We start from the raw sequence: 25,489 nt of genomic DNA, 5'->3' as shown, positions 1-25,489 counted from the left end.
AGACAGGGGAGAGGTATCAAACCTTCGATAGAGATAAAGTGGAGAGGTTGCCCAAAGAAACCAATCAGCTGTCATGTATCTAGCCCAGTTAATAAAATGACAGGTAGAACCCGATTGGTTGCCATTAGCAACTTTCTCTCTCTAGAAGGTTTGATACATCTCCCCCCACAGTGAGGCAGCATTAGGTAGTGTGGTAACAGACCAAACAAATTTAAGACATGGCTAGTGATGCCCACTTTTGTTTGTCTGGACTGCACCCACACGTCTAGTTGCAGGGATGTACACCACCACGAACACAGTCTATAATTTGCTGGCAGTGTAAACCATGAAATCATTATGATTAAGGGGGCAATCCAATTAGGTGCGAGGGGTTCGATGTGCCGTTGCGACGGCATCAAAATGCCAGCAATGGTCCGGCACATCGCACCCTGAATTCGCCTGACTTTGCTCGCTGCCCTATGGGTCTGTGAGCACAGTTTGGAGAGTCCAGGCTGCCGTAAAGTGCGCATCGGCGAGATCTTCGTGGCTAATAGGATCGATCCCTTAGTATGAACTCAATTAATTACTACCATTTACGGTTCCATTTAAATTGTGTAGCCCAGAGGTTCCCAAACTGAGTGCCATGGGTTGGGGGTCCAGAACCAAATCAAATTATTTATGGTCCACATGATATGCAAAGTCAGTTCTTATGACTGCCAAACTTAAAATATTGAATGTGGCGAGACAAAAGCACAACCCGTCCAACATCACATAACTATTAGAGAACAGTGCGCTCTGGCACCATCTCCTGTCTCTACCATACAAGCTGGGCACTAGGATCCACAATCAGCGGGAGGTGCGACCTGATCACGTCACCGCTGGGCTACTGTTCATGTGTAGCTGGCGCCATCTTTACTGTGTAGTGTCACTGTACTGTGTGTATACAAAGTAGAGTTCATGCTAGGCCGATTTTTAAAGGGCAAAATGCACCCTGCCCCCTTTAGAGACTCCCTGCTGAAACAGCCTGGTCGCTTTTTCGTTCTGCCTCACCTACCCGGTGAGGGGGGGGGTGGGGGGGGGGGCAAGCTGCAAGCGGGGTCCCGCTTTTGGCTCCAAGCACCCAGCCTGCGCGCGACCCGCTCCGGGGACAGTGGCAGGTGGGGAGTTTGACTGGGGAGGTACACCTGTCAAACCGTAATGCAGGTGTTCTAAGGCGAGCTCAGGGAGGACAGAAACCTCCCGTGGAGTACAAGTGCTGAGTGAATAGATGCCGTGCGCATGCACACGGCATCTATTCACATTAATGAAGAGCTTCGGGGAAGCCCAGCACCTCCGCAGGTGCTGCGCACGCCTCCCATTAGTGACACCGCCGGCTGGGCAAGCCCCCCACAGTGACGTTGGAGGGCTCGTGCCCTTTCACAGGCCAGGCGCGGTCGCTACTGCCCACTTACCTGTGCGCCCTGCCCATCCCTAATCCTAGCGGGAACACTACATAGCACTTAGATTCTGGGGGAAGGCATTTAAATAGTGCTATTAACCCACGCAATACCTGTTCTGATACCCTGCTACCATACATGCTGGACACTAGGACAACCAGAGGCTTTGCAAATCCAAACAAACATGCAGCATCAGTCGTAGAACCTTCATTAATAGGCCGTTTGAGTAACCCTTTGGTTGCGCAGAATGGGCGCAGGAACTGACACCTGAGTCATGTTTCCTGCACATAGGATCGCAGTCTCTAACAGTCCTGCATTATTGCCACCACTCTATTACCGCTCCCTGACTGTCAATCACACTGCAAGAAAATAGTCGCTGCGACCGCCAACGGTAATGTAACCTGAAGCATGCCTAGTGCAAACTCAGACCAATAATTGCTTGCTGCATACACGCCAGAACAAAATGGTGTCAGTGAGCGTGCAAACCTTTACAATTGTGGAGAGTGCAGACTATACTGAGTGACGTGGGGCTGGAAAAGTATTTTTTTGGGCAGAAGCAGTATATTTAAAGAATCATGTACCCACAGTTGCTGTGAAAGGCAAAACACTGCTGGAGGCGTGGGCTGGAAGCAAGCCAAACGAAAATAATCTGAGTGTTAGCATGTGCACAATTCAAAAGAAAAGAGATGCCAGCTGGATCCAGAGTCAGTGGAGTGTATCTTTCTTGGATATTGCCAAAGGATACAAACGATGACACGTTACAAATAAAAAACTTATAAAGTATTGTTCTGTGAAAGAGCGGCACCTAACGCGAGCCTGGAACATGAAATACAGGACCTCATTCAGAGGCGGTCGCTCGGGAGGGATCGGTCGCACCCAAATGCAAAACGAGCGCTCAGTCGCAAAGCACATCGTAAGCGCGGAAACACCCACAACAATGAAAGCACACCTCCTATCTCTACGGCCTAATTTAGAGTCGGTCGCAGGCGGCAACCTACATCAGCTCGATTAACACCTGTTACATTGTTAATTGCCTACAAACATCGGTTGAGGCAGTAACCATCGCCAGCACTCGCAATGCTTAAGGTAGACCCTGGGCTACCCTTAGCTCTGCGAGCAGTAGCGTCGTTATTGCAATGAGATGACGTGTGTGATGACTCGCTCAGTAATATATGCACGCCCTTAAAACGCCCTTCTTAAGGTCAACCACGCCTGCGTGCGCACCACCACACCCCCGTTGACAAGCACCTTCCCCTGTAACCACCCACAAACGGCACGAAATGTCAATCACAGCTACGACCTCGTAGTGACTAGCAAGCAAGAGGATTGTGGTCTGGAAGACAGGCTTGCACACGCGCACTGCCAGGTACACTCATGCGCAGTTGAAAAAAACATTGCTCGCTACGTCCAATCGCTCCGTGCGACCGCCTCTGAATGAGGTCCACAGTCTTTCTACAGCTGGGATTGTGTCTAAATTAGAGACCTACCCCTTGTGTTGTGTCCTCATCTTTCCATGTAGACATACACCATCTTCTGAAAATAACAAACCACAAAAAACCCGACCCACGGACATTAGTACCGTCCTCTAAGGACTCAAATGATGGCTCAGCCGTAGCATTTCACATGGAAATGCATTGGCTGAATGTTCAATGGCTGAGAGAGGCGAGCCCCCACCTCTTTCAACAAATGAGCAGTTTGCACCATTGACTACAATGGTGGGAACCGCTAGGTTACTAAAGGTTACCTAGCAGTTCCCTCCATTGAAGACAAGCTCAAGCCCCCTTGCCAGCTACCATGCAGGGCCTGGTACATTGTGAGGGATCAGTAGGAATCAGAAGACACCGATCAGGAGGTGTGGCCACAGATGGCCTACACATACACAGCAGAGGCGGTTCCAGGTGTCAACGTAAGAGCCTGGTGGAAACCATCGGTTCCAAGTGGCAGTGAAGGAGCTTGGTGTTGGCAGAGAAGTTACACCCCCAGGTCAGTCCTGATTAAGGGGCTGTTGCCCGCAACGTTGAAATAAATGTCACCTGCTTTTCACTTACCTGCGGTCTCCGAGTACAGCCTCATTTCTACTCTATTAAGGGCAGTGTTACCACCTAAGGAAGGCACAGGAGTCTAACTCTGCGCAACACACACACATTCATTTTTATATCAATTATTAAGAACCGTTTAATAAACAGTAACACAAAAGAACTACAAACTACTGGCGATGGGCACACTGCTAAATAAGGGGAGGAGCTTCAGTCACCTGCAGGGACTGATTGGACCAAGTCCATACGGCCCTGCAGTTTTGGGAAGAATTAAAGATTTTCCTCATATAACGCCGCTCTCAGGTGGCGTTATACAGGTATAAGGTAGGTTTTTAAGGATTTTATCGTTTTTCTGCTTTCTGCATAGAAGAAAACATTGTGCTCTAGAGAGAAATTACTTGCTCTTTACAATGTGATGTTGTATTAGTCAGGCATTAACAGAGAAGATAATTGCGTAATCCTCTCCGTTAACCCTTTCCTACATAGCTGTGATACTTAAATAACGTGGAAACATTTGTTTCCGCATGATTTAAGTGAAAATTTGCTTGCTAAATAGACCCCTTAGTCCAGTGGTTCCCAAACTTTTTTGAATCACGGCGCCCTAGAGTATCAACTTTTATGCCATGGCAACCCTGGGCCAAAAATTTATTGAGAAATTCAGCAAAAATTAAATGAAGTAAATTGTGCTTATATGTCACCCTTAGGGCATTATTCAATTTGGCAGCGAAAACCCATTACATCCTTTTCGCCTATTTTAATTATCCCCGTATTCAATTACAAAGACTTTTCACCTGTGCGAAAAGTCTTTGCAAAAAAACGGGGATAACTTTTCCCCATGTTTTATATGGCGAAAAAAAGTGCAGAATTGGGGTTCAGGGGTGCTGGCTTAAAAAAAAAAAAAAAGTAGCCTGCACCCCTGGGAGTGACCCTTAAAATTAATCTGTGTCAAAAAAAATAAAAATCGGGACACCCCAAAAACTTAACGTGAATTTTGGGGTTAAAAAAATAAAATTGGGGAACAAAGTTTTAAACTAGCGCAATTAATTCAGGGGGGGGGTCCCCACGTATGCGGCAGGTGCATTTTTGAAGAATTTTCAAAATGCACTTTAAGGACTTTAAAATATGCTTGCTCCCATTTTCATGTAGCCCAAGTTTGATGGGCATAGTTTTTTTTCCCCCAAAAAAACTTAAGTGCTATTCTTCATCACTTCTTCACAGGCGCAAAAAAGCACCTGCTGCAGAGATTTAAAAACCCTACTTACCTTCCGCAGGCTAAAACAGGGGTACCCATAGTGATCCAATCATTAGGGGGTCCATGGATGATTTCCAAAAATTCCCCTATTTTTTCCGATACCTTTCCGCAGGCTCCAAATTGAATGTGGGGATAAAGCGGTCGCGTGCCCGATACTTTATCCCTGCAAAACCTCCGATGTGGAGCGAAAAGTCCAGCACAGCTTTTTCGCTCTCTAACTGAATATGGCCCTAAGGGTCAGTTATGTGGTGGGTGACAGGGCTGCCCCTTCTTTTATCCACCTATTTTATGATTGTCAGCCATTAGCACTGGTTTTGCCCATCACACTGACTAAAAAATTGATTTTATTTGTACTGGACCACCAACTCGAAGCACCCCTGCAAGTGCCCTGAGGCACCCCAGAGTGCCACGGCACCCAGTTTGGGAACCATTGCCTTAGTCCTTTTCTCTCCTGTTGTTTCCATCTCCGCAACATTTCCATGATCAGGCCCTTCCTTACAATGGAAGTAATGAAAACCCTTATCCAAGTCTTCAGCTTGTCTCACCTTGATAACCCAGTGTTCTCCCTAGGCTACCGCCCGGCACTTCGCACTCTCGCCCAAATGCGCCGCGTCACCTGTCGCCCGGTCACCCTTATGATTCCTTTTGGTACTGACTAGATCCCTTTCGCCGGAAGGACCTTTTCGACGTCAAGCGGTGGGCGGGGCCAAAGACAGTGACTAGATCCAAGTGGGCTAAAGGACCTTTGATGAACGCTGCGGAAGTGAGGAGGCAGTGTGTGTGTCTGTGTTTCCCTTTCCCCGAGCAGCATGGCGGCGGAGCATGTGGATATCCTAGAGGCTGTGGAAGAATCGAAGAGTTTCCGAGATTTGGTGAGGAAAGAAACTGTAGGGATATAATAACTGGTACTCATTTCTATTCGCTTATTCTTCCGTTTCATTCCTCTGCTCTGTGACTGTAGGGTAAGATTCTCAGTACAAGTTTTGCACCAAAGGTTAAACTGTATAATGTGGTACATGCAGATACATGGTGTGTTGCTAGGCGTGATGTGTTGGGGCGCTCGCTAGGCGTGATGTGTTGGGGCGCTCGCTAGGCGTGATGTGTTGGGGCGCTCGCTAGGCGTGATGTGTTGGGGCGCTCGCTAGGCGTGATGTGTTGGGGCGCTCGCTAGGCGTGATGTGTTGGGGCGCTCGCTAGGCGTGATGTGTTGGGGCGCTCGCTAGGCGTGATGTGTTGGGGCGCTCGCTAGGCGTGATGTGTTGGGGCGCTCGCTAGGCGTGATGTGTTGGGGCGCTCGCTAGGCGTGATGTGTTGGGGCGCTCGCTAGGCGTGATGTGTTGGGGCGCTCGCTAGGCGTGATGTGTTGGGGCGCTCGCTAGGCGTGATGTGTTGGGGCGCTCGCTAGGCGTGATGTGTTGGGGCGCTCGCTAGGCGTGATGTGTTGGGGCACTCGCTAGGCGTGATGTGTTGGGGCACTCGCTAGGCGTGATGTGTTGGGGCACTTGCTAGGCGTGATGTGTTGGGGCACTTGCTAGGCGTGATGTGTTGGGGCGCTTGCTAGGCGTGATGTGTTTGGGCGCCTTTGCTTGGCGTGGTGTTGGGGCACTTGCTAGGCGTGGTGTTGGGGCACTTGCTAGGCGTGGTGTTGGGGCACTTGCTAGGCGTGGTGTGTTGGGGCGCTTGCTAGGCATGGTGTGTAGGTGCCCATATAGAGGGTAATGTATGTTGGGTTGAATGGTTACACACACACGGCTAGTTTATAAGGCAGGAGGGTCCTGTGGTTGCTTGCCAATATCATTTTCTACTGCTCTTCCTAACTTATAGGGGACGATTCAGTTGTTTTCATCCGCGGCTGGAGTCATGGGTGTCCGGAGAAGTTCAGTTGTTACTCCGCTTGGGCGCGTATGCTGTGGGTAGACAAATTCACATTGTCCTGAGGTGGTGAGCAGAAATGTGCGGAAAGTCCTGTTTTTGGGTGTGCTGACAAGACCTTTAGACATGGTTTAGCCGTTTTATGCGGCTAAACCTGGTCTGCTTGGGTGAGACATGCACGAAAAGGCAAGGGCACCCATAATCAATTGAATAATCTCCCTGCTCTTAAGATGAAAGATCTGGCGTGATAAAACAATTGAATCGCCCCATAAAGGTTTTTTTTTTTTTTTATCACATCTGTTGACCTAATGTAAAGCCATTACCCAAATACAATCTACTAGAGTCAACAATTTATTAGTCTATCCATTTTAAATTAAATCTGCAGCAACTTCAAAATAGAAAATAAATATTGAAATGTAACTGATACATGTTATGGCAAAGAGGATTTCCTCAACTTGATTTTCATTTAAAAATTAATTTAGAAGCCTTCAATACATACAGTATTTACATAATTGTAAAATTATGGTATTGTAGTTATAGGGGCTAATTCAGTTCAACGCAATGTGCCATTGGGTATTGCTGCAATGCCTGACTGCACATATCCATATACGGTAGTGCCAACATTGCACTTTTTCCCTGTGAGGGAAAGCATGCGATGCCGGTGGGCATGATGTGCCATCCCAGAACGGCACATTGCATCCACGAGACATCTTGTCAACTACCTTTTATTTTAATTTTTCTTTTTAATTTCATTTTGTTTTGCCGCTTTTAATTGACAATTTCCCTGGTCACATATTTTATTGTGTGGTATACCTTATACCAGGGCCAGGTCGCCATGGCTACCAGATTTTGCAGTGAGGGAGGAAGCAGATCCTCATCAGCTCCCGCGGAGATTCGTGCCTATAGTATTGCGGCGTTCATTTCATGCACAGGAGTGCATGTTCTGAGTGTCCTCTGCGGTGACTGCTGTGCCTGTGTCCATCCTGGCGCGTGCTGCCTCCTCCTGTCCGTCCCATTCTGCGCTGACTCCTCCTCTCCATCCTGGCCTGCTCTGACCCATGCTGTTTGTCTCAGTCTACGCTGATCCTCCTGTACGTCCCGGCTGTCTGGCTGCATAGAGCTCCCCGGTAATGGGGTCTATGCATGGCCAGGGATTGCAGAGCAGCTTCAGAGGGATAGTGGTGTGACCACGAAGGGAGGGGGGTTCTGTTGTACTTTCTGGCACCATTGTTTTATTTGAAATGTGGTCCCTTATTACTGGAGGGTGGGGGGGTGGAGCAGGGGAGCTGTGCAGAGCAGTGAGATGGCCTCCATGTTACTATTTCCATTCAACTGCGACTATTTTGTGGACTAGTATAGTGTGTATAACAGTTGCATAACACACAGAGCTGTGTCCTCAATCACTCCTGTAATTTTTTGGGGGGACAGCGATCTGGCTCCTACACTTTCATCCTGACTCCTAGATTTTAGAAAAATTTGTCAAGCCCTGCCTTATACTCAGAATCTGGCTTTGTTGCCATTACTGTATTTCGGTTATTGTTATCCTGCTTATAACCTTAATTATGGTGGTATTCTTGCCAAACAATTTCTAGATGTCTCTTCGGTTCCATTGGAGACTGCTGTTTTTGTTTTCTTGTTACTCCTATGCTTTGATTATGTCTGTTATGTCTTTGATTCAATAAAAATAGATGTTAATAAAGAGAGGAGACAGTGTATTTTTGCATTAATTAAAATGTATAAAGGAAAATAAAATTGAATGCAATGTTGTTCAACTTTGGTAATGAGTTCCCGCAGCTATTCAATTAGCTTATAATGCCGCAATGCTAGTTGCGGGCTTACTGCGTGCGCTAAGCACCCGGAACTTCATCTGGAAAATGCTATTTACTTTAACTAGTGTTCACTCTAGCACCCTGCACCTGTCACAACCCGTGCAGTTCCTCTTTCCTGCCTGGGGTGTCGACTTCTGCTCTGGTGCTTCTAGCACACTCTTGACTGTAAGCAGTTTGTTGCATCAGCAGAGTGTGCTAGAAGCACCAGAGCAGAGAGCGACACCCAAGGCAGGAAAGGGGAACTGCACGGGTTGTGACAGGTGCAGACTTCTAGAATTAACATTACTAAACTGCGGGTATTAGTAGCTTTAAACTGCATCTCCCTACTTAAGTGCTGGCTGCAATGCGGACAACTGAATAGCACTCATTCCCGGAGCTAAACAACATAGATTTTTACAGTTTGGGCACTATTCCATTCTCATTAACATGTTTGTGTAATTCTTTAGCAAAATCTGAACAATTTATATTTTGTTATTTATATTATGTACTTCTGTTTTGTTTTAGGGCAGCATAGTTCTTTTGTTTTGCTTTCTCTTTTTGTAGTCCTGTCTGTTGCGTATACATTTTTCACAGACAAAAAATTATAGATTTATAAAGCATATAATTTCTTGAATTGCATTTTGTCATTAAATTGAAGCTGCAACCATTATAAATGTTGAGTTTCTCCATGAATCTATTTTTCCTTGTGCAGTAAAATTATGCTGGTCACACATCGAAAGATTATCTGTGCAACCATCCAACTAGTTGATTGGTTGGAATGAAAATCTGGTAAAGTATGGGAGTAAATGATTATCAGCAATATGCTCCTGATGCTCCGCTGATCACATGGTCCTAAGTCCCCAGGCAGGGGGCTCCCTGGGGACTGGCTGCAGCGTGGAGCCAGGCGACCAACCTGCGCTTCCACTACCCCCTGGGACAGTGGACCGCAGCAGAGCGGTAGCGCTGCGGCGTCCCAGGGGTTAAATGCATGCCAGGGGAGCGCGCCTTCCCTGTCTCACAGCCGGCGCCTCCCCCGCTGCACACAGCCCTCTCTGCACTGTGCTGACTGGTCCTGTGTCAGCGCTCCTCCCCCGGGCCAGCTTCTCTCTGCTCCTCGGCGGCCATCTTCTCTGCAACGCATGGTGAACGCTGCTGGAAGCCTGGAAGGAAGCATCGTGGTCTGGGTCCCCCTGCATACCTCTCCGCTGTGGCTCAGGTCTGTGTATGCAGCGCTGTGTCCTACCAGGCCCTGTGTCTGTGTAGTTGAGTGATCAGCGCTGTTAGTGCAGGAATTGTTATTTCTCTGCATTGTATGTGACTGTGCTAGCGCTGCTGCCTGTAACTTTATCTTCTCAAAACTGTCAGCTTTATTACTGTCCCTGTTCTTTCTGCTAAAGCCCTTGCAGTGCGGTGCTGCAGGGTGGTCTCTCGCCTATTTAATACTTAATTGGTGAGAGAGGTCACATACCTGGTGCCATCATGTCTGAAAGTGATTTTCCTCTCCGGGTACAGTGTACTACGTGTAAAGTACCATTAGCGGAGGGGGAGGGTAGCGCGGAGGGCCTTTGCCGGCAGTGTTTGTCCATGGCGCGGCCGCTTACGGTTACAGCACCGGTACAGGAGCCGCCCTGGGCTTGTTTCGCTCAGGCGCTTACAGCCTTAGTGGGCCAGTTAGCTCCGCAGCCCGCATTTACACCGATGGGTTTGTCACAGCAGTCAGTGGTGTCGTCACCCATGCAGGGTTTCCCACGACAATTGGTGGTACCCCACAGTCTCCCTATTTCCCCGCTCCCGGTTTCTCAGGAGCCAGCGTGGGTTGACTCCCTGACGAGTTCTGTACAGCACTTGTCGGATGTGTTGCAAGGGGAGTCTGTGATGCGGCCGCATAAACGGCCGGTGGTGTCTCTGTCGGCTCCTTATGAGGATGACGAGGGGACGTCTGATGATGGGGAGATTCTGGATCCTTACGATCAGGAACCTCTCCACACTAAGGACGCTGATGCTAAGTCCAAAGTATATATTCCTGGACTTATTCGGGCGGTCCGCACAGCCTTGGTGATTGAGGACGAAGTTCCCCCAGCGGCTAAATCTAAGTATGCCTTTTTCAAAGATGTGAAGGGCGATGCCACAGTCTTTCCTCTTTCGGGTCAGTTAGTGGACCATTTAGAGGAGGCGTGGAAACAGCCTGGCAAAAGATACCAGCCGCAGAGACGCCTGGCAGTGGCTTATCCGTTCGCGGATAATTATTTTGCCGTTCGTCGGCCGCTGCTCCTTCTGGTTCTGGACCATCGTCCTTTCGGTCATCTAGGGCCCAGGGCAGGCCCAAACCACAGTCGTTTCCTCGACAGGCTGGCCCTAAGAAATCGGCCAAGCCCCGGAAGCAGGCATGGAGTACCAGACGTCCGGCCCCCAAGCCAGATGACAAGCCTGCGGCCTGGCGGTCCGGGCCTCCCTTTGGGGGATCCCAGGGTGGGAGGCCGCCTGCTGCAGTTCGCCCAATGTTGGTCGGCCACTACGACAGACACTTGGGTTCTCGAGGTGGTCTCCAATGGGTACGCCCTCTCCTTCCGGCACAGACCCCCGGCTCGGTTCTTCACCACGGGTCTACCATCAGACCGGAACAAGGCTACGGAGCTGCGGAAGATATTGCACACTATGCTCCAGGCTGGAGTTATAGTGCCTGTTCCACTCTCCCAGAGGGGCCAGGGTTTCTATTCAAATCTTTTTTTGGTACAGAAACCCAATGGGTCGTATCGTCCGATTCTCAACCTCAAAGCACTCAACAAGTCTTTGCTGGTACCGAAGTTTCGGATGGAGACCCTACGGTCCATCATTCTGGCGCTGGAACCTGGGGACTACATGGTGTCATTGGACATACAGGACGCTTACCTGCATGTCCCTATTCTTTTGCGCCATCAACAGTTCCTCAGGTTTGCAATCCGCAGCGACCACTTCCAGTTTCGGGCGTTACCTTTTGGCCTGGCGACAGCACCACGTGTTTTCACCAAGGTGATGGCGGTCATGGCGGCTTCTCTGCGGCTGCAGGGAGTCCGCATGTTGCTGTACTTGGACGACCTTTTATTGGTGGCAGGATCTCCAGAGCTCCTGTTACGCCACTTGGACCTGACCATTGCACTGCTGCAACGGCACGGCTGGCTAATCAACTGGCAGAAGTCCACTCTAATCCCGTCTCGGAGGATTCTGCATCTGGGAGCCTTATTGGACTCGGGACAGCAAAGGATCTTCGTGACGGAGGACAAGATCTCTGCTTTACAGTTGAGGGTGCGCAGTTGTCTGCACAGCCGCCGGGTGTCCTTACACTCGGCGATGAGGTTACTGGGCTCCATGGTGTCGGTGTTCAACATGGTGGAATACGCCCAGTTTCACTCCAGACCTCTGCAGCACCTGATCCTGTCCAAATGGAACGGGCTGCCTCAGTCTCTGAAGTCCCAAACGATTGTGCTCACCCCGGAGGTTCGCCTGTCCCTTGCGTGGTGGTTAAAGACGACCCACCTCAACAAGGGACGTCCGTTCTGGGTTCCAAATTGGGTCCTGTTGACAACGGACGCCAGTCTTCGGGGCTGGGGAGCAGTTTCGGGTCCACGCTTGTTCCAGGGCAGGTGGACGCCGACAGAAGCGGAGCTTCCAATAAATATCTTGGAACTCCGTGCGGTCTTCAATGCTCTCCAGCAGGCACAGCGGTTTCTCCAGGGTCACCCGGTGCAGGTTCAGTTGGACAACGCTACCACCGTGGCCTACATAAACAGGCAAGGAGGAACTCGCAGTCGTGCGGCTCTCGTAGAGGTCTCTCGGATCCTGGTATGGGCGGAGCGCAATCTTCCGGCCATATCAGCGGTCTTCATCCCGGGAGTGCTAAATTGGGAGGCGGACTTTCTAAGTCGCCAGGACGTTCATCCGGGGGAATGGTCCCTGCACCCGGACGTTTTTCAACTACTGGTGGACAGGTGGGGTCTTCCAGAAATCGACCTCATGGCGTCCCGGCACAACAACAAGTTGCTGGTGTACGGGTTTCGCACAAGAGACGAACGGGCGTCTCCGGTGGATGCTCTGTCCGTCCGGTGGACGTTCCGGTTCGCATACCTGTTCCCTCCGGTCTCCCTTCTTCCACGGGTAATCCAGAAATTCAAACAGGAAGGAGGGACGCTCCTGTTGATAGCTCCCGCGTGGCCCAGACGGCACTGGTTCTCAGACCTTCAGGGTCTGTCCGTGGACAGTCCTCTGCGGTTGCCGCTACGACCGGACCTTCTGTCTCAGGGTCCTTGTCTTCACCCGGACCTGACTCGGCTGTCTTTGACGGCGTGGCTGTTGAGACGGCCATGCTGAGGTCCCGGGGGTTTTCCAGCTCTGTGGTGCGTACCATGTTGCGAGCTCAGAAACCGTCTTCCGCGAGGATATACCATCGCGTGTGGCATACGTTCTTCCAGTGGTGTCGACCGAGAGGTTATGCACTGTGGGAGTTTCGTCTGTCTCGGATTCTCGCCTTCCTGCAAGCGGGACTAGATCATGGGCTTCGCCTTGCTTCTTTGAAGGTACAGGTTTCGGCCCTGTCTGTCTGGTTTCACCGTAGGATTGCTACAATCCCGGATGTGCGCACCTTTATGCAAGGTGTTCTCCGTATTCAGCCGCCCTTTGTTCCACCTGTGGCGCCTTGGGATTTGGCTGTGGTCCTGAGGGCTCTCCAAGGACCGCCGTTTGAACCACTGAGCTCAGTGGATCTTAAATGGCTAACAGCTAAGACTGTTTTCCTTCTGGCTATTGCTTCGGCCAGACGTGTTTCTGATTTAGGGGCTCTTTCTTGTAGACCCCCTTTCTTGGTTTTTCATGGGAACAGGGCAGTGCTCCGCACTCGGCCCGAGTTTCTTCCCAAAGTTGTTTCCCAGTTTCATGTTAACGAGGAAATCGTTGTTCCGGCCTTTAACTCACCGGGTCTTTCCGTGGGTGAGGCCTCTTTGGATGTTGTGCAGGCCTTAAGGACTTATGTTGACTGCACTTCTTAGTTTAGGAAGTCGGACGCTTTGTTTGTCCCCTATGTCTTCTGTAAAAAGGGTTGGCCTTCTTCAAAGCAAACTTTGGCAGCCTGGATCCGTATGGCTATTTCTGAAGCTTATATTCATGAAGGCCTACCGGTTTCTCTGAAGGCTCATTCCACTAGGTCTGTGGGTCCTTCGTGGGCAGCTCGACGTGGTGCCTCTGCAGTCCAGATCTGCAAGGCTGCTACGTGGTCCTCTGTCCATACCTTCGTGAGGTATTACAGGTTTGACACCTTCGCCTCTCAGGATGCTTCCTTCGGGCGGCGGATTCTCCTTTCTGCACAGGAGCGTCCCCACCCTTAAAGGATACTGCTTTTGGACATCCCCAAGGTATCCTGTGGATACCCTATGGACCCTGAAGTAGAAAATATGAGATATGGTAAGAACTTACCCTTGTTATCTCTATTTCTACGAAGTCCATAGGGTTCCAAAGCACTCCCGCCCTGTTGCACCTGTGCTGCAGATGGGCTTTGCTCTGGTCACCGGTTTTCCGTCTCCCTCTGGTGAGAATGTGATTCTTGTGTGTGTCCAGATCTTTCTTCTCTCTCTTCCTTCTCCTCCTCCGGCCTATTGCTTGATAACTAACTGAGGTGCCTTGGCTTGGGGGCGGGGTATAGGAGGGGGACCCTAGTGCATCCTGGGAGGCTGAAAAGCTTAACTCTATGGTGCCCGGCGACTGACGTCACACCTATACCCCAAGGTATCCTGTGGAACCCTATGGACTTCGTAGAAATAGAGATAACAAGGGTAAGTTCTTACCATATCTCATATTATTACTATAAATGCAACTTCCAATCAAGCACTATATACTTTGTAACTGTATGGAATATATCCACCAATCTCTAGTTCCCCAAATTAATGGGAAGAAATGAAAGTCGATAAAGGTCATATATAAAAGAGCCACATAGTTATTGTCACAAAGGATGCATCTCCAAAGAAACGTTACAGGAAAGCAGACCACATGATTTTATCGTTAAGGCCTTTCGGATGAATGGTTTCCAAAATAGAAATCCATTTTGACTCCATGCGTAATAGTTTATTAGCTCGATCTCCTCCCAACTTCAACGGAGGAACATGATCAATTATCTTGTATTTGAGGCTGGCAAGCTGATGGTTTGCCTCTTTAAAGTGCCTCGCCACAGGCTGGTCGGATTCTCTTCCTTGAAGTGCTAATTTTATAGAGGAGCGATGGACAGCCATCCGCTCCTTGAACATTCGCGTGGTCTGTCCAACATAACTTAAACCGCACGGGCACGTCAACAGATATATTACATATCTTGAAGTGCAGGTTAATACATGCCTAATATTGAATTTTTTGCCAGTGTGAGGATGGAAAAAATGTGGCCCTGGATCCAGGTATCCACATTTCACACATGATGCACATCTGTAGCATCCCGGTTTTTTATATGTGGTTCCTGTATTCTGTTGAAGCATAGAGGTAATATCTGTTTTCATTTAGTAAATTTTTTCAATTTCTGCCCCTTTTGTAACTTAGATGGGGGGATTTATCATGAAGTATTGGCAAATCTTTATCAGTACGTATGATGGGCCACATGGCTTTAGCAGCTTGAGATACGACCGGGCTCACCAACGTATATTCTGTGACAAAAGGAATCCTATGGTCCATGTTTACCTTAGGTTTTGTGGCAAGTGACTGGTCCCTTGATATTCGTAGTACCTCTTGTTTTTGATGTAACAATGCCTGTTTATTATATACACGGTGTACAGATTTCATGATGATATAATCCAGAGCTTTATCTACATCTTCAGGTGTACTTGTGATGCGCGCAGCTCTCATCTGTGATTTCGCTTAGTTCATTTTTAGAGCTGGAGGTTGGAAACTATTAGAAGTCAAAAGAGTATTGCGATCTGTTTCCTTAGAATACATAGAGGTACTGATTTTACCTCCTATAAGCGTTACTTTCACATCCAAAAAATTTATTTCTTTAGAGCTATAATTGGAAGTCAACTTAATCGGGGAGTCCCTCTGATTGTTGAATTTAAGAGGTCTTCATCCCCTGTCCATATCAAACAAAATGTCATCTATGTAACGGGTGTATGTGAGGATATTTCGTTTGATATTTGGATCTACAAAGAAAAAAAGACTCCTCCTGTTCAAACATATAAATGTTTGCAAGGCTCGGGGATACATTCGAGCCCATCGCACATCCTGTCGGTTGTCTGTAGAATGACCCATTGTATTAAAAATAATTACGAGTAAGTGTAAGGTGTAATAAATGCACAAAAGTGTCAATATCACATTCATGGAAAGAGCTAGCTATAAGGAAACGTTCCACTGCTTGGATACCTTCTTGTTGGAGATCACGGTGAATAGGCTTTTGACATCTAAAGTGCAAAGAAGTGCTTGTGACGGGATATCATTAAGATTCCTAAGTTTTAGCAGAAACTATGTAGTGTCCTTTAAGAACGTGGTCTGCTTCATTACATACGGTTGAATTAGAAAATCTAAAAACTGGGGAACTGGTTGAAACAGAGAGCCCCTTATGACAAAGCTGCTACGGCTTTGAAACGTCGGCAGAATAAAAATATGCACTTTATTTTCTAACAAAGTCCAGATGAGCGCCGCCTCCTATATACGGAAGACTGTTTTTTTGTACATTGCACCTAGGAAGGCACCTTGGCATTTGATCGTGTATCTGGAGTGCCCATCTACATGCAATTATTTTTTTATTTTTATATATATATATATATATATATATATATATATATGTATATATCACGTACAGTACATCTGGAAAGTATTCACAGCGCTTCACTTTTTCCACATTTTGTTGTTACAACCTTATTCCAATAAGGAATATATTAATTTTTGTCCTCAAAATTCTACACACAGTACCCCATAGTGACAACGTGTAAAAAGTTTTTTTTTGCAAGTTTAATAAAAAAAAAAAATCTTAAGAAATCACATGTACATAAGTATACACAGCCTTTGCTCAATACTTTGTTGATTCACCTAGCAATTACAGCCTCAAGTCTTTTTGAATATGATGCCACAAGCTTGGCACACCTACCTTTGGGCAGTTTCGCCCATTCCTCTTTGCAGCACCTCTCAAGCTCCATCAGGTTGGATGGGAAGCGTCCGGTGCACAGCCATTTTCTGATCTCTCCAGAGATGTTCAATCTGATTCAAGTCTGGGCTCTGGCTGGGCCACTCAAGGACTTTCACAGAGTTGTCCTGAAGCCACTCCTTTGCTATCTTGGCTGTGTGCTAAGGGTCGTTGTCCTGCTGAAAGATGAACTGTCGCCCCCGTCTGAGGTCAAGAGCGCTCTGGAGCAGGTTTTCATCCAGGATGTCTCTGTCCATTGCTGCATTCATCTTTAACTCTATCTTGACTAGTCTCCCAGTTCCTGCCGCTGAAAAACATCCCCACAGCATGATGCTGCCACCACCATGTTTCACTGTAGGGATATTATTGGCCTGGTGATAAGCGGTGCCTGCTTTCCTCCAAACATAACGCCTGGCATTCACACCAAAGAGTTCAATCTTTGTCTCATGAGACCAGAGAATTTTGTTTCTCATGGTCTGAGAGTCCTTCAGGTGCATTTTGGCAAACTCCAGGCAGGCTGCCATGTGCGTTTTACAAAGGAGTGGCTTCCGTCTGGCCACTCTACCATACAGGCCTGTTTGGTGGATTGCTGCAGAGATGGTTGTCCTTCTGGAAGGTTCTCCTCTCTCCACAGAGGAATGCTGTAGCTCTGACAGAGTGACCATTTAGTTCTTGGTCACCTTCCCTGACTAGGGCCCTTCTCCCCCGATCGCTCAGTTTAGACGGCCGGCCAACTCTAGGAAGAGTCCTGGTGGTTCCCTAACGTCTTCCATTTACGGATGATGGCGGCCACTGTGCTCATTGGGACCTTCAAAACAGCAGATAATTTTTCTGTAATCTTCCCCATATTTGTGCCTCTAGACAATCATGTCTCAAAGGTCTACAGACAATTCCTTGGACTTCATGCTTGGTTTGTGCTCAGACATGCACTGTCAAGTGTGGGACCTTATATAGACAGGTGTATGCCTTTAAAAATCATGTCCAATCAACTAATTTTACCACAGGTGGACTCCAATTAAGCTGTAGGAACATCTAAAGCAGGGATGGGGAACCTCAGGCCCGGGGACCGTATAAGGCCCGCGGGATCATTTGGTCTGGCCCTCTGAGCTTTTTTCTGCTAGCCTCATCTGTCTAGAAGGGTGCCTAGAACGGCACCCTGCAGCCAGAATCTATGCAGCAGTGCCACCTAGAGCATACTTAGGAAGCTTCAGACGGTCACACCGCTGCCCTTACAGCTCCACGGCATATCCTCTGGATGCTTCGGGCATTGCTGTAATCACCGGCGATTGTGACCCCGCCCTCGTGTGACATCACACAGTGGGGGCGTGGCCAGCACCAGGCCCATGAATAATGTTATATATATCAAAATGGCCCTTGGTAGAAAAAAGGTTCCCCACCCTTGATCTAAAGGATAATCAGTGGAAACAGAATGTACCTGAGCTCAATTTTGAGCTTCATGGCAAAGGCAATACTTATGTACATGTGATTTCTATAGCTGCATACACACACAACGATTTTGTTACCAACGATTTTATGAACGATTTTTATGAACGATTTTCTGTCAGATTATCTGTCAGATTTTTTAATGTGTAATGAACGATTTTTATGAACTACAAACGATTTTTGCATATTCCCTTAATGAAAATCGTTGAGTTGACAAGTCTGAACGACAAACTACAAACGTGAACGCGCATGAACGATAATCGTTCATCGTTTGACTCAGAAAGTGAACGATTTTTGCAAACTCGATAATCATTAAAAAAATCGTGTGTATGCAGCTTTAAGGTGAATACATAAGTAACGATTTTATTGAACGATTTGTCTATAACGACGTCGTTATCGTTAAAAAAAATACAAAAAACGTTTGAGTTATAACGATGAACGATAATCACAAATGCGCACTCCCGCTTGTAGTTATCGTTCATTATCCATTTCAGACTGTCCAACATGACTATTTTTATTAAGGGAAGGAACATTGGCCCTCATTCAGAGCCGTACGCTCTGAGCAGAGCGCACGCTCTGAATGAGGGCCGCCCTCCATGAAAATGGAGCGTCCTCCTGGACGCTCGTATAGCTGTGGGTCACCACCCACAGCCTATACGAGCGTGCAGTTTGATGGCCGCGATGGTCTTTACCATCGCGACCATCGAAACTGCGAGCCAGAGCCTGCGGTTGAGGTTTTCAACCGCAAGCCCCGGAGTGATTTTGGCTCTATCAGAGCCAAAATCACTCCCACTGACATCATTAGTGATGTCAGTGGGCCGGCTTCTGACGGGAGGCGTTCCCGTGGGAACGCCCCCGTCAGGGAGGCACGCCCACCAAAGGGGGCGTGCTGTCAATCAACATCGACACCACGCCCCCTTTGATCAGACACAACGAGCGAAGAACTTTCCTTCGCTCGTCGCGTCTGGCGCATGCGCACGACGGAGCTCCCTCCGTCGTGCGCATGCTCAGTGCAGAACATCGACCCACTTGCGAGCGGACAGCCCTCGCGAGTGGGTCTGAATCAGGGCCATTATTCGTTCATTGTTCAAAAAAATCGTTCATTACACTTTTTCAAGGGAAAATCTGACCGAAAATCGTTGGTTACAAAATAGTTACGTGTATATGCACCTTTTTTAGTTTTGTTTTTTTAATTAAATTTGCAAAAATCTCAAAACTTTTTACATGTTATTATGGGGTATTGTGTGTACAATTTTGAGGACAAAAACGAAATTATTCCCTTTTGGAATAAGGCTGTAACATTACAAAATGTGGAAAAAGTGAAGCACTGTGAATAATTTGTGGCTGCAATGTGGGAAAATTATATATATATATATATATATTATAAATATAAATTTTATTATATAATCAGTACGTACACAGAACTGTGCAAAAGTTTTAGGCGGGTCTGGAGAAAATGCGGAGTGCTCTAAAAAGATAGAGGTGTTCCCACCCTTTGCCTCCAAAACCACATCAATTCTTCTAGGTGCACTTGCACAAATCAGGGATCTTGTAGGATTATACTCTGCAGCATATTTTCCACACCTGCCTAAACATGCTTTTGCTTGTTGAACATGTTCCCCACATCCATTTTCAGGATTTAATTTTCTGTCAAGTTTTGCAGACCTATGTAATATGAACCAGTCATACTGGCTATATTAATATATTGTATTTTTGTTATTACCTTGTTTTTAGGGAGTCACAGATGTGTTATGTGAAACATGTGAACAGTTAGGATGGAAACAGCCAACCAAGATTCAGATTGAGGCAATTCCTGTTGCTCTTCAAGGTAACTGAGGACTACTAATTTATAGTGACTTGCCCAACCCACCACCTGATTATTTGTCACTTACCTCTCTTGTGCAGGCCTGCTTGGTCTTGTGTTCTCTGTACCCTGGCAGGTGCAGGACCCAGGAGGCTGTTCTGACTCCAGAGAGGGCAACTCTTTGTTCTCCAGTGTTTTAGAGAACAAAGAGGACAGGCTCAAGTGGTACACAGTTTAGGGTGGCTGAACTTGTGTAGAGACATGCCACCATTGAGCGATGTGAGCCAGTAGGAACTATTTGGCATTGGGGCAGTTGTTTAGTCATTTGTTGAATAAAGAACATATTGTGAGAGGTAGCAATGAACATCTGAATGGTGACAGTCACAAGAGAGAGAGGATGTCTCAAATAAGCTGGAGAGGGAGAATGTGAACATGATTCACAGAGCAGTAATGGATGAAAATACAATCAACAGTCATAGAGGAACATGTAGTGTGTTTAAAATGGTGCTAACACAGCAGACTTGTTGTTAAGACCAATAAGTCAGGCTGCAACCAGTCATTAACCTGTTTATTTTGTATAAACATATGTTTTACTAACCCATGGGTATAGTGGAGCAGGAGTCATCCTTGGCACCAAATAGTTAACTTTTACAGCCATAACCGGCTCCTCCTCCCCTATACACTGCCCCCAGCCATGCAGAAGCAAGGTTTTTTTTTTATTATTTTTTTTTATTGGCCAAGGATCTGGGCACGTTTTTTGGGGCTACCTTAAGCAGCGTATTTTTTTTTTTTATTCCTTGTTTTTCTTATTTATTTCACTGAGTGGTCAGCAGGAACAATGTCACTAATGCAGCAGCTTCACCTTCCCTACTCCGGTGGTCTGTGCACTGGCAACAGGGTCACTGACACTGGCTGACTCCTGCACAAGGCACACAGATGGAGTCAAGCCGCGGCTGGAACACAGGGACCATGTAAGCTGACTCCCCACTCTGCGGGAGCCGGGAAGGATAAGACACTTAAACCAATGCACAGTAAGAACACTGCACGTCCAGAGAGATGACCAGCATCCGAGTCATCGAAGCATATTCAATTAGGTGCGAAAAGTCAAACATTTTTCGCATGCCGGACTATGCGCCGACATCGCTGGTTTTGCATGCGGAAAAGTGATGCGCGCGTCCCCGCTATTCGCCGTATTAAATTAAGGAAGAACGCGGAAACGGCACACTGAAAAGTCCTGTCAAAGATGGGGAAAACAGTCTGGACCCCCCACCCTAAAAGATGCTCTAACATAGAGGATCACTATAGGGGAGTACTAGTACCCTTAATGAAGCTATTCTGGGTATTTAAGTTCTCTCAAAAGCTTGCTATTAGCGTCTTTGCATAAGTGGTGAAGAATGGCATTAAGCAATATTTTTTTCTTCAAAATAACTAGTCCCAGCAAATTTGGGGTACATGAAAAGGGTGCTAGTATATTTAAAAGTTGCTCATGTGAACTTTTTAAAAATGTAACGCAAGCACCTGCAATCTTAGGGGACCCCCCCTGGAGTCTTTCGCTAGTTTTTATGTTTGTCCCCCAACTTTGGTCTTTTTTGCCCCCAAATTGATATTACTTCTTTGGAGTGTTCTAAAATTGTTGTTGTGTGTTTTGTTTTTGTTTCTGGACTTTAGCACCCCAAAACCCCAATTCTGCACTTTTTTTCCGCCTGCTTTCAGCGGCTTAACTTTTCCGCCTATTACATTGCATTGACCTTCCGCACCGGCAAAAAGTCTCCACAATTGAATGCGGGGAAAAATTTCCGCCTGGCGAAATGACGTCACCGGCTATACTTTTTTTGCCGAAAACGGCTTTTCGCACCTAATTGAATATGCCCCTTAATCTATACTAGATTCTAACAGAACCATTGTATGCATACCATTTATTGCCATGTATTTTACTTTGACAGTCTACACCAGAGTTTCCCAACCTCATTCTTCAGGGAGTACTAAACAGTGCATGGTTTCCATTTTTCCTAGTTGGTGCAAAGATGTAGTCATTACTGGCTGACACGCTTTAAAAGATTCACAGGTGGAACTAAATATTTCACTTGTGATTTTGTCAGGAGACCTGGAAAACATGCACTCCCTGATGAATGATTTTTTTGAAAAACTGGTGTATACTATGTTTTGTGCTTGTGTGCTTAGTTAAGTGTTCTGTGGATTTCCTGTGTACATTTGTTTTTCATTACGGTTTTTTTTCTCTGCACCATGAGATTTTAAAAAACTAGCGAGGGAGAAGAAATTGTGTTTTCTTGGCGATGATGCCCTATATACAGATACAATCCCTGAGTGCCACCTTTGAGGAGCTATAATTAAATTATTTAATGAGGAGTTGGACAAAGATATGGGCTATTTGTTAGGAGGTTTATATATTTTATTAAAGGCATTAGTATCAAAGTATGAGAAACTGGATTTGAATACAGTGAAGTATTGATAACACAATGTTTTGGAAGCAATACACTTGTGATCCGCTTGCATGTTGTAAACAGGCAGTGATATAAATTATAAGTATGTTGTAATCTGGTATAGGTTAGGCCCACTTCGTTTCAGGCCACAGTAAGAATAATATATAGCGATCGGGCCTGAGGCGACCCTTGAATTCTGGCATAGCCATAAGAAGGCACGAATACTTGCACCCAAAATTGCTGAATATGCTGTGTATCGATCTGGAGGGCAGTGCCATTGTACACATTGTGCCATATGGGCTACATTGTAGTGTTTACGGTAGTTAGGAGGACTCAAATCACCAGAATTAGAGCGCTTTTGAAGGAGTTTAACTTAGGTTGCGTATCCACTTATAGACATACAAACGAGGGCATGATTACAACATTGCTGTCGTTTGTATGTCTAGTGATGTGCCTAGACTGAACGTCCACTCATTCAGTCCAGGCACATCCATCATCCCTGTACATGCTGAACCCGACTGGATTGTCAGGTTGACCAGCATGTATGGGCGATGATAGATGGCAAAAACGACTAGCGGGCACGCGCATCGCTGTTCGTTTTTGTCAAGAGAAATTCTGGGCCCGGGTACTGCAACATCCTGTGGGACCACATCATGTATGGCTGCACCCATTTGTGAGTGGGTCTAGCATGTGAGATGCACCCACTCACAGGAGCATGGCATAGCACCCAGCAGCTGGGACTAAAGTAGTCACTACTGTATTAGGATGACGGGACAGTCCCATAATAGCTGCATTTTTTTGTCATGCTGTATATAGACGCTAAAATGTAACACACAACAATTAAAGTGCTACAACTTTACTTTGTACATCTCTCATGTAAATAACACAATCTATTTTCTGTCATAGAGATAGATGTATGAAGGACTTAATTTTTACATAACATCAGGTCATCTTATACACACACATTCCGCATAACACATATCCTAACCCACTGCTCCATGCTCCTTCCTCACTGTCTACCCCTCTGTGTCGCCCCTGTCTGTCTGCCCTTCCCCTTTAGAATGTAAGCTCTCACGAGCAGGGCCCTCATCCCTCACGTGCTTCTCCTCCCCCTACTTATAGTATAATTTACTCCTAACTCCCCACAACGGCACCTAACACCTTGTTGCTCATGTCGTGCTGCTTGTGTTATGCAGCTGAGTTTGTAACCTTGTCCTTGTCCTGCATTGTTTTGTATTACTATTAACTGTTTTTCTTGTGTGCTCATTTATGTACTGTGTAAGGCGCTGCGGAACCTTTGTGGCGCCACATAAATAAAGGATAATAATTTACATGCCAGATTTGCGGATGATTGCACGATAACTGCGTCGTTATCGTGCAAACGCCTGTCAAAATCGCCTAGTGGATACCCGCCTTTACGCTCAAGTTTTTTTCCAAGAGCAAAGAGACCTGTTTTAGGAACTCCCAATAAGGGAACCCCCTATGAGCATTACTCCTGGAGTGCTTTTCAAAATGAATTATCTATCTGTCATCGTCCTGAGGACACTGGTAACCTTGGGTGTAGAGGGCATTGTGATGTTTTATTTTCTCTCCCTTTTCTTGACAGGTCGGGACATCATTGGTCTGGCTGAGACTGGCTCGGGAAAGACAGGTGCATTTGCATTGCCCATTCTCCAGACGCTGCTGGAAAGCCCACAACGACTTTATGCCTTGGTTCTCACACCAACAAGAGAGTTGGCTTTCCAGATATCTGAACAATTTGAGGCTCTTGGTTCCTCTATTGGAGTTAAAAGTGGTAAATTTGGATTTTACTTCTTGATTAATGTTAAATGTAACTTTTTACATTATATCATTCTTTTCTTCCAGAATCTAGTGTGTTTATATTTATTAAGTAAATTAATAGTTTGGCTTAACATGTAGAAACTGATATCTCCCGTTATTATTTACACACACATTCATGTAGGGAAAATACATATCTCAAAAGACTTATCACATGCACTCATAATATTGCATGTATGGCCAGAAAAGATGGAAATTTTGAAATATTCTCAGAAATACTGAAGCAAACTACAATTCGCCTGTAATAATTTTTTTTATATATAAAATTAATGAATCTATTATGTTTGTCTTCCACAGTGGTTGTCGTTGGTGGAATTGATATGATGTCACAAGCCCTGGCACTCGCAAAAAAGCCTCATGTCGTTATTGGTATGAACTGTTTAAAACTATCTGAAATTATTTTAACCAGAATCTATCAATGAAAAAGAAATTACAGAAGTAGTGTATGACCTGCTGATGGGTTATAGCCCAGGAAAGAGATGGGCATGTTAAAGTGGCATTCTATTAAGAAATTATTAGTTTACAATACATGTTATGGTTTTTTTTAGTGTGTAAGGGATAATTTCACATTTTGCAATTGTTTCATTGGAAAAGAATATGGCATTTCCCGTGCCCCTTACAAAATTATTGGAGGGCCCGGTGATGTCTGTCCATTCCCGCCCATTGTCCCTATTTTGCTTTTCGCAGCAGATTAAGATTGGCCTATGCACAGTGAAGCTCTGTTGTGGAGTTTGTTGCATGGACATGAAGCAGTGAAGCCCAAAATAATTATTTTTAGCTGTGCATACTCCGACCCTTGCTGATGCTCAGAAGGCTGATCTGTCATTGCTTAATTATACACAAGCATAGGTTTGCTTTACTAGTCTTGTTGGTGTACAATATGTCTAAGGAAATTAGTATTTTTCAAAATAAAATTTACATTTAACTATGTCTAGACTATAAATTATTATCCAGCAATTTAGGAAAGTTACATAAAAATCTAATCTAGCATTACTGCTGAATCTGAGCATTAAAAATCTAGAATCTTTTGTTTCTCACCAGCCACACCTGGGCGCCTTATTGACCACCTGGAAAACACAAAAGGATTTAACCTTCGAGCCATTAAGTACCTGGTCATGGATGAAGCTGACCGCATACTTAACATGGACTTTGAAACCGAGGTGAGATCTTCAGTTGAGAACAGTGCTGATTATAAATTTCCATATTACTAGTACCGTTATGAAAAGCAGTTTTGGGAAAAGATACATTACACGCACACACATGAAAACTAGAAGCTGGGGCTGACACTTAAGCGCCAACAATCTTGTATTATTCTATATTAGCGTTTTTATGCTAAATATTGTACATGCCAAAATAACGTCATGGCTATTGTCAAATAGTACACCCACACTTGTGCCTTCATATACCAGCTCATTTCTTTACATTAGGCTGATGCTTGCACATTCTGGAGCCGATTATGA

The 25,489-nt window shown here is 46.2% G+C and overlaps 2 protein-coding genes across 2 annotated transcripts in view; one reads left to right on the top strand and one right to left on the bottom strand.

The window, feature by feature from the left end:
• The window catches only part of PICK1 (protein interacting with PRKCA 1), a 74,312-nt gene extending 68,904 nt beyond the window's left edge, over positions 1-5,408 (bottom strand). Inside the window, exon 1 of the mRNA XM_088468011.1 lies at positions 5,249-5,408. The gene's annotated coding sequence lies outside the window, so the exon portion shown is untranslated. The remainder of the gene's footprint in view (positions 1-5,248) is intronic.
• The window catches only part of DDX47 (DEAD-box helicase 47), a 98,014-nt gene continuing 77,930 nt past the window's right edge, over positions 5,406-25,489 (top strand). The window contains exons 1-5 of the mRNA XM_088468010.1: positions 5,406-5,575; positions 19,680-19,773; positions 23,797-23,985; positions 24,327-24,398; positions 25,071-25,189. Of these exons, the coding sequence (XP_088324136.1) occupies positions 5,513-5,575; positions 19,680-19,773; positions 23,797-23,985; positions 24,327-24,398; positions 25,071-25,189 (537 nt within the window). The 5' untranslated portion in view covers positions 5,406-5,512. The remainder of the gene's footprint in view (positions 5,576-19,679; positions 19,774-23,796; positions 23,986-24,326; positions 24,399-25,070; positions 25,190-25,489) is intronic.

This window comes from Taudactylus pleione, unplaced genomic scaffold (assembly GCF_031769625.1).
Source record: "Taudactylus pleione unplaced genomic scaffold, aTauple2 ptg000080l, whole genome shotgun sequence".
Classification (NCBI taxonomy): domain Eukaryota; kingdom Metazoa; phylum Chordata; class Amphibia; order Anura; family Myobatrachidae; genus Taudactylus; species Taudactylus pleione.
Note: the sequence above shows the minus strand (reverse complement) of the source record. Positions and strands in the feature narration are given on the sequence as shown.